The sequence below is a fragment of the Triticum urartu genome, chromosome 2A (genome assembly GCF_056163025.1).
Source record: "Triticum urartu cultivar PI428250 chromosome 2A, HENAU_Tu73, whole genome shotgun sequence".
Taxonomy (NCBI): Eukaryota; Viridiplantae; Streptophyta; class Magnoliopsida; order Poales; family Poaceae; genus Triticum; species Triticum urartu.
In genome coordinates, this window is record NC_141874.1 from 758,743,887 (window position 1) to 758,756,167 (window position 12,281).

A 12,281-nucleotide genomic window follows, 5' to 3' on the forward strand; every position below is an offset into this window, starting at 1 on the left:
CCTTCCGGTGACCCTGTCTCACCCGGAACACTTCCGGTGTCCAAATACCATTGTCCTATATATGAATATTTACCTCTCGACCATTTCGAGACTCCTCGTCATGTCCGTGATCTCATCCGGGACTCCGAACAAACTTCGGTCATCAAATCACATAACTCATAATACAAATCGTCATCGAACATTAAGCATGCGGACCCTATGGGTTCGAGAACTATGTAGACATGACCGAGACACATCTTCGGTCAATAACCAATAGCGGAACCTGGATGCTCATATTGGCTCCTACATATTCTACGAAGATCTTTGTCGGTCAAACCGCATAACAACATACGTTGTTCCCTTTGTCATCGGTATGTTACTTGCCCGAGATTCGATCATCGGTATCATCATACCTAGTTCAATCTCGTTACTGGCATGTCTCTTTACTCGTTTCGTAATGCATCATCTCGTGATTAACTCAGTAGTCACATTGCTTACAAGGCTTATAGTGATGTGCATTACCGAGAGGGCCCAAAGATACCTCTCCGATACATGGAGTGACAAATCCTAATCTCGATCTATGTCATCCCAACAAACACCTTCGGAGACATCTTTAGAGCATCTTTATAATCACCCAGTTACATTGTGATGTTTGATAGCACACAAGGTGTTCCTCCGGTATTCGGGAGTTGCATAATCTCATAGTCGGAGAAACATGTATAAGTCATGATGAAAGCAATAGAAATAAAACTAAATGATCATTATGCTAAGCTAACGGATGGGTCTTGTCCATCACATCATTCTCTAATGATGTGATCACGTTCATCAAATGACAACACATGTCTATGGTCAGGAAACATAACCATCTTTGATTAACGAGCTAGTCAAGTAGAGGCATACTAGGGACACTCTGTTTTGTCTATGTATTCACACATGTACTAAGTTTCCGGTTAATACAATTCTAGCATGAATAATAAAGATTTATCGTGATATAAGGAAATATAAATAACAACTTTATCATTGCCTCTAGGGCATATTTCCTTCAGTCTCCCACTTGCACTAGAGTCAATAATTTAGTTCACATCGCCATGTGATTTAACACCAATAGTTCACATCACCATGTGATTAGTTCACATCGCCATGTGACTAATACCCAAAGGGTTTTACTAGAGTCAATAATCTAGTTCACATCGCTATGTGATTAACACCCAAAGAGTACTAAGGTGTGATCATGTTTTGCTTGGGAGAGAAGCTTAGTCAATGGGCCTGTCACATTCAGAGCCCTATGTAGGGGGTGGGGGCGCGTCGCCCTACCTCGTGGATGCCTTGTTGCTTCCTTGACCTCCACTCCAAGTCTCCTGGATTGCGTTTGTTCCAAAAAAGATCCTCGCGAAGGTTCATTCCGTTTGGATTCCGTTTGATATTCATTTTCTGCGAAACACTAAAATAGAAAAAAAACAGCAATTTGCACTGGGCCTTCGGTTAATAGGTTAGTCCCAAAAATAATATAAAAGTGCATAATAAATCCCATTAACCATCCAAAACAGATAATATAATAGCATTGAACAATTAAAAATTATAGATACGTTGGAGACGTATCATGCCACTGTCCACAAGGCACATTTCCTCCTCCATTGGATTGACTCCCGTAGAAATCTATATATTGAAATGTGGAATTTTCAGTTTAATGAAAAAAACTTTATTGGATATATAGAATACATAAAATTTTATTGATATCAAAGTGCGGATACAATATATATTGTGTTTTTACAATATAGAATGTTGACAACAACAATAATTATATGTTTTTATTACAACAATCCGATGGATGTAAACAAATAAAATATCTAAATGGGGTCAATTGACTAGTCAAAATCCCCGAACATGTCGGCGGTGTATTCGGTCATCATATTGTCCGTGTCCATGGAGTCCTGCGATAGATGGAATTCCTTGTTGTTACTTGGTGCTCCTTGAACATCTTGCGAACAACCAGCTACCTTTTTGTTATCAGGTTGAAGATTGAAGTGAGCTTCATATCTTACTCCTTGGGCAGGTCTGTTACGTCCCATGGATTGCAGGTAGAGGTTTACTAGATGTCTTGGGGTGCGAATTTTTTTGGTGACATGCTTGTAGCATCCACATTTCTGGCAAAGTTTAGTTTTATCAAACTTATTCTTTGTTATGCCCTTCCCCTTGTCTGAATTTTGTGGCTTGTTCTTCTTGTTGTGCTTGCTCTTACCCTTAAAGTTCTTGTTTTGGCCTTTGAAAGAACCATTAAACTTGGTGTTTTTTTGAAAATTTGCATGTACTTCAGGCAGAGGAGCGGCCCCAACTGGGCATTGATTACTATTCTTTAGCAGAAGTTCATCGTGTTTCTCAGCCTGGAGGAGCACATGTATAAGTTCAGAGTAAACTGTATAATTGCGGGCACGATATTGTTGTTGTAGGATCCTGTCAGCCGGGAGCATAGTGGATAGAGTCTTTTCTATCTTATCTGCTTCTGTATGCTCCTTCTCGCAAAACCGCAACTTTGAACAAATTTTATGAACCTCGTGATTATAAGCTCCGATCGATTTGAAATCTTGGAGTCTTAAATGGGTCCACTCATGCCTAGCTTCAGGTAGTATAACTGCTTTTTGCTGTTCATATCTAGTCTTAAGTGATTGCCACATATTGCTTGGAGATTCCTCCATCAAATATTCATATTTCACATATGGATGGATATGGTGCCTTATTATGTACAGCATATTGTTGCTGCTCGGTTAATTGTTCAATTCCCTCTTGGGGAAGGTCTGCATGAAGTATGAGTGCAGCTGCAATTCCATAAGATGAAAGACTGATTTTAACATCCATAGCCCATGTAGGATAGTTGTGTCCGTCGAGCGCAAGCTCTTCAAATTCTTTGACGGTCATTTTGTCCTACAAGATTGAGAACCAAATATTTGATCAATTTACTTGTATGTCAATTAAAATCATCATGGTCATGTTGTAATAAAATTTTGCAATTGTTGTGAATTCAAGTAAAGACTTGAACTTTGTTTATTTTATATTTTTGCATATTAATTCTATTCGAATTAAGTCTATTTTGTGCTTCATAGGCATTTTTGGACTTAATTGATGGGGAATTAATATTTGAGTTGCAAAAATAAATGATTTTCAATTGCAAAATAATATTATTGTACAATTTGTTCATGTTATAGGGATTGTGAATTGCAAACACGTTGAACATATAATGATTTATAGACATAATATGGTGTAAAAATCAATACACCATTTAATTGAGTACAATATATAATCACATCGAGATACAAGGTCTAAAACATGACAAGTACTTAATTACAACACTAATAGTTGAATCTATCTGCGAATTCCCAAATTTACGTGGATAAAACATGACAAGCACTAAATTAGTACTAGTAGTTGGACTAATGCACGAAATCCCGATAATATGAGGGTTTTTCTGCAATCTAGCCTATTACCCGTTGGTTTTTTTTTGTCGTTGCAATGTGGGCCACAGCCCACGAGGCCTTTCGGCCCAGGCCCATGGCGGCGCCGCTGATGGAGACATCGAGCGGATAAGGGGGGACTGGGAGGTGGGGCGGTTGGGGTCAATCCCCCCCATTCCACCACCGCATCCATGGGATCCTGCCGGCCGCCGCCGATGGCGCCCAGCGCCGACAATGTTTAGGAGGAGGATCCCCCCCCCCCCCCCCCCCCCCCCCCCCGCAGCATAGCTGGGGAGGTGGAGGCCTGCAGGGGCCCAGGAGCCGGAGCGGAGGCCGGGGCGGTGCTGCTCCAGCACCGCCGTGAAATGGCAAAGGATTCGGCGAGCCGCCGGTGGCGGCATTCGTGGGCTTGCCAGGGGCGGAGGCGGCGGAGATGCTGGGGCCGTGGAAGATGACGCCTCATCCTCGATCTTCACGCCGGTGGCAGTGTTGAGGTCGGGGACGGTGGCGCCGGGTTCGTTGGTCTCTGCCGGTGTGGTTGGCTCCTGCTTCACAACGGAGTTGAGCCGCTGCTCCTCCTCTTCGTTCGGCGTTGCCTCCCACTCCATCATGGCGGGCACAGGGCCATAGCCTGGAGGGGCGAAGTCCTTTTCGTCTTCGTCGGTGGGAGTCCGTGTTGGAAGGTCCGGGTAGGCGATAGGCTCATCAATGACCTCCGGTTTCGGTGGTGGAGCGGTCGGCAGTGGAGGGCATGGCCCGTACCCGTGCACGGGGTAGAAATCGCGGGCAGGGCAAGGTCTGTATCCGTACACCGGACAGAAGGCCACACCCGCATCCATGCCGTTGCCGAAGAAGATCCCCGGCGATGGCGGGGCCTGAGCGGCGTCGAAGTAGTCCTCCTCTCCCGGGAACGGGGCTGCTGCGTCGGCGGGAGCCTAGTCCATTGGTGGAGCGACGAAGGCCGGCATCGGGGGTGCCTGGTAGGCGTGGTGGACGACGGCAGATGGGTTGCTTATTCCTGCCTGCTCTGCGGCGGCGGGGCCAGGGTGATCCTGACGACCACGGCGGCCGTTGCCTGGGCCCCAATGGCGAGGAACACCAGCACTGCGGCGTCTGGCAGATCGGCGGATCTCCCGTCCAATGAATCGAACAAGGGCAGAGGTGATTCTATGCAGGTTCATCCCTGCCATCTCACCTTCTCGTCTCGTCCTGTTCGTGCTCTGTTGGTCGAGGCTGATAACGTGTAAGAATTTGATGGAAAAACTTGTATCATTGATAGTTGCGCAAAGCCCTTTATATACAAGGATTAGCACCTCAATTTGAGGCGCCTGTTACAAGAGGTGCCTGTCCGGCATCGAGAAGGCGTCCGTACGGCGCTTTGGACATTAATAACTGTATTTACACTAATTCTAATGACGGCTCGCTATGACGGTTCAGTAGGGACACGTCATTTGATTCTTAACAATAAGGATCAGTCCGAAGAGGCATGTACATGCTGAATGGTTAGAGACAAGTAGTGTGTCCGCTCTCAGAAATTCAGCTGTGTCGACACCCCATGTCCAACCCGCCTTGCATCCCCCCTCGCGCCAAATTCTGCGAGTTTGGACAAAATACCGGCTCCTTTTGCTTAGAAGATTGCTTGCTTTAGCCCACCTCCCGCTGCTGCTGCTACATATTGTTCCACAATTAGGGTAATAATTAGGAAACAAGGGATAGGCCAAGGTGAGGTTCCGTTGCACTTTTTTTAAAACAAAAGTTCGTTCTTTCAGTCTGCAACACTGCCAAGAAGGCATCCTCGCCATGGATTTTTGTTCTTGGGACTAACTTGTTGATCGTGACAGAGATGATATATTGGTACTTGCTTTTCTTTTGTTCTTCCCTTTGTAGTCTGGAATGTCAAACCATGAACGTTCTCTTTTCTTTTGATTTTTGCTCTTGTCAATGACGAGTGGTGCTCTGGCTGGGCAACCACATTCCCCAGCCCGACCAAGCCCAGTATCTCTTATTCAGAGTTGCCATCCTCCTTCCGTTTCTTAAAAAAGCACCCACCTCCTTCATCAAAAGATAAAACAAATCAGCAGGAAACACGATACTCACTCATCAAAAGTAAATTCGGGAAAATAGTAAAATAAAATAAGAAACCCTTGTAATATTTGGGCACCGAGATGTTTGACTGTACTTGGAGGATGCAATTTTTTGTGGTGAAATGACATTCGAGGAGCTCTTGAGAGAGAAACGGGTCACTGAAATACCTTATTTTCAATGTTGAGCCGATTTTTTTTGTATAGAGGTCCTCAAAGTTGAGCTGCTTTTTTCCTTCACTCAGTTTTTTTCTTCTGCTGCCCCCCATCTCAGCAGTTTCTAATTCTCAACAGTCAAGGACTGAAAAAAAATAGCTTGTTTCTTTCTCTCATCTCCCCTGACCATACTAGCGGTTTAATGGAGTGGTACTAAGGCTCTAATTAGTGATGATAAACAAACCAAAGACAGTGATGCAATGCTAATTCTCGGCCGATTTACGCTCCTAGATTGAGATGACCTCTACATCCATTTGGGAAACAATCTTTTTTCGAGAAAAAAAAGCCAGCGATGCTCCTGTTACAAACTCATCAGATACTTCTACTACATGCGGTTCTGCAAACAGGGTAGGGAACTAGGCATAAGCCAAGGTAAACCATTTTTACACGGCTGCTGGAAGAACAGTAAAGAATCAATGTTTGCTGAAAAAATTAGTTATTTGTCTTCAGCCAGGACTACTGTCGCTGAGCTTAATTTTGTTCCTAGCTACGACGGAAGGTCGTGTGGCCTGCTCAAGCTACCCACTAATTAAACCCTACCTATTTTGTAAGTGGTTGGATAACTCCAAGCTGGCTAGCTAGCTCGATCTGATCCACAAGACAAGTCGTAGAGAATAGCAAAAAAAAAAGTGCATAGCAGCTGGTTAGGTACGAAGACATATATAAATTGAGTACATTGCTCGATTGATTCGGTTCCATGGGGTACATGTTAATATGGTCGGACATAGTTTACTACAAGTTGTGCCATCCAAGTTGGATATACATGCTTGACGAATCTGGAAAAAAAAATTGGATGACACCCTAACAGTTGAGTACCTGATCAGTGACTAAGTAAAGGTGGCTAGCTAGCGAAGCAATAGGTGGTTAATTAGTTGGTGAAACATACTAAATTGTTTTAAATAGCAGTTATGCCTCTTAGCGACGGACTTCTCTAAATGCTATAGCGCCAGCACGCTATAAAATTTTACTTGCGGTGTAGGACCAAAGTCTCTTAGCGCAACACTATAACACGCTATTTAAAACAATGCATATACTATACTACATGAAGAAATTGCCATCCGTCTGTCCTTCTCCCAGCTTCAGATTATGTAGCGATCGATGGATTTTTGCTCTAGGTTGGTAGCTAAGTAGTTGAGTGAGAGATGATGGGATTTTACCTTTCATCCGCAGCAGTATGCTTTCTGACCATGTATGTATTGCGTTGTTGCTTATGCTTGAAATAGCAAGTTTTGGTAGCATCTCTAGGCTTATGTTGTGCTGACCATCATCCGGCATCACTGGCACGGACAAGGTAGCAGTTCTCCGAGCTCATCTGGTTATGCTGCACTTCATCACCACGTACAGGCACTGGTAGAAAAAGGGCTTGTAGTCCCGGTTCTAGAACCGGGACAAGTGTCGGTACTAATGCCTTGACCCTTTAGTCCCGGTTCAATCCAGAACCGGGACTAAAGGCCCTCCACGTGGCCGGTCCACCTTTAGTCCCGGTTGGTAACATCAACCGGTACTAAAGGAAATTTCCTGAATTTTTTTTTGAAATTTTTTCGAAATTTTTTTTGAAATTTTTTTTGAAATTTTTTTATTTTCAAATTTCTAAATTGTTTTAACCTCTAATCTCTAATCACCCCTCATCACTACTCAATTTAATCTCTAATCACCCCTCATCATTCCAAATCATCTCACTTCCCGAACGGTCACCCATCCTCCCACTACTCCAGCCACTCCAGCCTGAGCACGCTTAACTTCCGGGTTCTATTCTCCCTCGTTTCCAAGTCTGCACTTGTTGTTTTTCTGACAATAGTAAGATGTCAATCCTATTAACCCTCAGGAATTTAGCTTGAGCATGAAGTCACATATTTCACTGTTTGAGTTTAAAACTATTGTTCTAAAAAACAATAATTTAGTAACACTAATATTTTTGAATAAGTAGTTTGACCATTGTTTGACCAAAGTTTGACCAGATTTGACCAAAATTCAAAAAAGATGAAATAATTATTTAATAACACTAATATTCTTGAATAATTATTTAGTAACACTAATACTTCTTGAATAAGTAGTTTGACCAGATTTACTAAAAATTTAAAAAAACTGAAATTTGAGCATAACTTTTTTTCCTTTTGGAATTTGAGGATTCTAGAAATTTGCAAACAGGCCATAGGCCGTCTCCATCGGATGTAACTTTTCGAGTAGATGATTTTTCATATAAAAAACTTTTTCATCCGAGTTCGTATGCAAAAGTTATGCCCATTTTACAAATTCCAGAGAGATTTTGTAAATAAAGTTGAAATTCATATTTGTAAATTTTCCCAACAACTAGACCACATATCACATGTGAAACTTATTTCTTTTATTTTTTTGACATTTCCATCATTTTCTTTTATTTTTTTTTAAACTGAAAAGGCGGTCCGGGGGGGGGGGGGGGGGTAGAGTTTGAAAATGGGACCTTTAGTACCGGTTCGTGGCACGAACCGGGACTAAAGGTCTCATCCCCATTAGTCCCGGTTCGTGCCTCAAACCGGGACTAAAGGTCTAATCTTTAGTCCCGGTTTGTGGCACGAACCGGGACCAATGGTTCTGGGCCAGGAGCGAGGCCCATTGGTCCCGGTTCATCCCACCAACCGGGACCAAAAGGTCTAGATGAACCGGGACTAATGCCTTAGCCGCACGAACCGGGACCAATGCTCACATTAGTCCCGGTTCTAGACTGAACCGGGACTAATGGGCTAAGCTGGCCTGGACCATAGCCCTGTTTTCTACTAGTGAGGTTTGACCAACAATTACTATGGAATTTTTTTGCGTGAAAACAATTACTATGTTCTTCACAAAAAGGAAGCTATTGCTATTACTATTACTATGTTTTTTTGCGGGGAAAACAACTATATTTATATGTAATTACTCTTTAATATGAATCTAAGACATCAATTTCATGTCGCATAAATTGCATAATGATAGAGTAATTATAGGCCAAACATTTAACTTAACAAAACTAAATGTGCTAGCTCCAAGACGAAGAATGGAGGCAGTGTGATGTACTGATGGCGATCATACACCGGTAACCAAATGGAACCTCTTACGGTAGGAAGCATATACTCCTACTCTTGCTCTGCTGACCACTTACTCATTTTATTACAACACGTACGACAACTGCAGAAAACGACTAGCACAAGGACACCATCTCCAGTGCTACACACACATGGAAGCACACACACGCGTGAGCTAGCATCGATAACTAACTGATCTCTCACATGGCGGCCGTGTGGCCCTCGTCGTTGGCGGTCTCGATGCCCTCGACGCGCCTATTGGGGACGGCGCAGTTCTGCCGGATCTCACCCTGGGTGCCAGTGAGCAAGTCCATGTTGCTCATCTTCACCATGGACTTGGCGAACTGCCGGAAGAAGGCGGATTGGATGAGCGCAAACCGTGAAGCCAAGAGCCTCGTCTCGGGGTGGTCGATGAGGCCCTGGTCCGACTTGAACAGGCCCTGCCTCACGATGAGGTCGAAGTAGTACTTGTTGTCGAACTCGTCGGGCGTGCGCACGTCGAGGGTCTGGTTGACGGTGCCCTGGGGCACGTCCTTGGCGCACTTGGCCCGCAGCCTCCGTGCGAATAACGGGTCGATGAGCGGGTTGAGGTCGACGTTGGGAGTGAAGCGGTCGGAGAAGGAGGGGCAGTGAGCGACGCCGAAGGTGTGCGCGCCGGAGAGGGCGACGAGGTCCGCCACGTCGAGGCTCCGGTTGCCGAAGGAGGAGATGAGCGTCGGCACGTCGAAGGAGGGCGCGGGCAGGGTGTCCACGAGGTCCTGCGACGCCGGGGCGAGCGCGTCGCGGCGGCCGAAGGCGACGTCGAAGTGGGGCCCGCCAGCCTGCATCCACCACGTACCCGCATATATATGCTAGTTAATTAATCGGTTCTGTTGAGAGTAACTCTCCCGGCCGGAGTCGACGCTAAGAAAGAAAGAATAATTGTACGTACGTTGACGAGGGCGTCACGGGTGGCGAGGACGGTGATGTCGGCGCAGGAGACGGTCGGGCCGCAGGCGGCGTGGACAGCGGCGCGGATGCGCTCGATGAGGTCCAGAGCCACGGGGCGGAGCGTCTGGTTGGGCACGGCATTCAGCTCGGTGTTGTTCCCCGTGAGGAGCACCGACGCGTCGCAGCCCTGCGGGAAGCAGTCGTGGAAGAGGATGCGGATGAGGGCCGGGGCGACGCCGACGTCGCGGCGGAAGGTCTCCGCCACGAGCGATCCCGCGATGTCCTCCAGTTCCGGGCACGACGCCGCGTGGAAGCTCCGCGAAAGCCCCTCAGCAGCCGCCGACGAGTGTGCGGCGCAGATCAAGGCTGCAAGGACGAGGACGGCCGCTGCTGCTCTGGACGCCATGGCTGCCGCGCTGCAGATGTAGCTGAGCTTTCTGCACGATGGTCGTGTGGCTTGCTCAAGCTATGGACACTAAACCCTTGTTATTTATACACGGCTAACCACCCCCAACCTGGGTTGGTACACCCCCAAGCTTAGCTCGATATGATCAGAGACTGTACACAGTGGAAAACATGTGCAATTGTCAATTAGTCGCATTGACTAATGACTGGTTAAGGTGAGGGGAGAACGGTCGGTGAGAATGGTCGATGCTGCTTGTTAACTAATGCCAAGAAATTTCCCAGAACTTTCCATATGCCTTGCACCCAACAACCCTTCACTGCACAACGACATGTTATTATGTTAACTCCATTTGCGCATCGCTGGATTTGACATAATTTAGGATCAGGATATGACATCCAATGCAAGTTGGATATACATAAGGGGTCTGGAATCATTTAGAACGACGTACGCCGAGCTAGGTATGACCTACCTGGATCGGATCAGTCTGGGTCATGGATCGATGTGTGTGTTCCCACACTATGGTCTAGCTCTTTTCTTCCAAACAACCTTTTTTTTCTCTCGAACCATGCAGGAGAGCTGCATGTATGAGTGTATATTCATCAAAGAAGACGCGACCAAGCCAAAACAGCACGACCAAAAGAAAAAACATGAGCTCTTCTTCGCCCATCTCTCAAAAATAAAATAGAAGATGAAATCATATTCTTCCATACAATGCAAGCAAGCATGCAGGTAACTTGATCCACTGGAAACTGTAGGTACAACCATGGAATATGGTCATGTCGGTCTCACTTACCGCGGGGGGTGGTGGGTTACTGGTGGTGGCTGTCGACCGAGTTCGAATGTTTCCTCCGGCCACCTATATCTTTTGTGGTGGTGATTTTTAGATTTTGTCGCTAGAGGATGTGCATTGCTATTGTTGTAGCACACGACAATTCTTTGGTTTCTTTACTTATTTATGAATAATCTAACTGCTGCGGTCACGATGGATTTTTTAGGTAAGTACATCCTCTGGTTTGTCCTCTTCCTCTTGTATTTACTCTACATCTCTACGTCAACTTTATGCTTGGCTAGCTAAGCCAACGCCAAGGGCAGTTGCCGACAGTTTGAAAAGCCAGATCAGTAACTAAATCGGTAAGGTAGTCGGTTCAGGTTTTCACCTTTACAAGTCCATGTTCTAATTTTCAGTCAAAAAATCTATTTATCAGGAGTAGTACATTTTCTTTGACCGTTGGCTATTGGGCCGCATTGTTAGCTATGACATGTTTTCCTAGCGATCCGTGATCGAATCATCTGGAACACCCCCTATTTTCGCACCTAGTCCGGTTCAACATTTTCTGTTTTGCCTCCCAATTTTCATAAGAACCGCTCGGTTCAACCGGTCCACTTTGGTTTGATAGTGGAAAGGTCCTGAGAGCTTACAAAACTGACCTTGTCCCTGCTTCCGGGCTTCGGTTTGATGGGCAGTCCCGGCAATAACTATGCTTACCGGTTCAGGCGAACCTATAGGCCAATATGTCTCTTTTGTTATTTTTCTATCAAGATATCTACATTTATGTGCATGTTGAGTATTTGACTTGCCACCTCGAACCATCTCATATTACTTTGTTTATTGGAGTTGTGCATTATATCTTTTCCAGGTACAATTTTTTTAGTAGAACCCATGGCATTTTCCTCGATCTAAGGCATTTGGACTTGAGCATAAATTACCATCATATAGAGTCTAGAGGATACTATCTGGGTGGCTGGGTTGGTTTACCTCTTGGAATTAGCATCTCTCTTCGAAGAACTATAACTACATGAAAGTGCTTCACTCATCGATCATGATAATTGCACCTGCTTGCATATGAATGTGTATATTTATATTAATGAATGGTTGGATATACTTGTGCAAATAGATTGTGATAGATTTGGCCTTCCTGCAAGGATAATGACAGCTGTTGCAGAGCCTCGGCAGTCATCGCAGGAGCGTCTACATTATTTGACCTTGTGATATGGGGAGCTGGTCCTCTATATATTTTTTGAGTTTGTGCAATTCCAAGATGTCCTCTACACTCGGGCACGACGCGCCACATAGAAGCCCCGCGATATCCCCCGGTGGCCACCGCCGGGAGGGGCGATTGTGCAACGGAGACCAAGACAGGACGGCGACGGCCGCTACTGCCCTGGGCGTCATCCCCGTCGCCCT

At 45.4% G+C, this 12,281-nt stretch overlaps 1 protein-coding gene and 2 pseudogenes across 1 annotated transcript; all 3 read right to left on the minus strand.

The window, feature by feature from the left end:
* Positions 1–1,020: 1,020 nt before the first annotated feature.
* Positions 1,021–2,892, minus strand: LOC147987908 (uncharacterized; annotated as a pseudogene).
* Positions 2,893–2,982: 90 nt separating this feature from the next.
* Positions 2,983–4,393, minus strand: LOC147987909 (uncharacterized; annotated as a pseudogene).
* A 4,303-nt stretch (positions 4,394–8,696) lies between these two features.
* On the minus strand, positions 8,697–10,168 carry LOC125534539 (peroxidase 12). The gene is made up of 2 exons (XM_048697734.2): positions 9,692–10,168; positions 8,697–9,581 (listed from the first exon to the last, which is right to left on the minus strand). The coding sequence occupies exons 1-2, from the start codon at positions 10,094–10,096 to the stop codon at positions 8,961–8,963; spliced, it is 1,026 nt and encodes a 341-aa protein (XP_048553691.1). The 5' UTR covers positions 10,097–10,168; the 3' UTR covers positions 8,697–8,960.
* Positions 10,169–12,281: the final 2,113 nt, after the last annotated feature.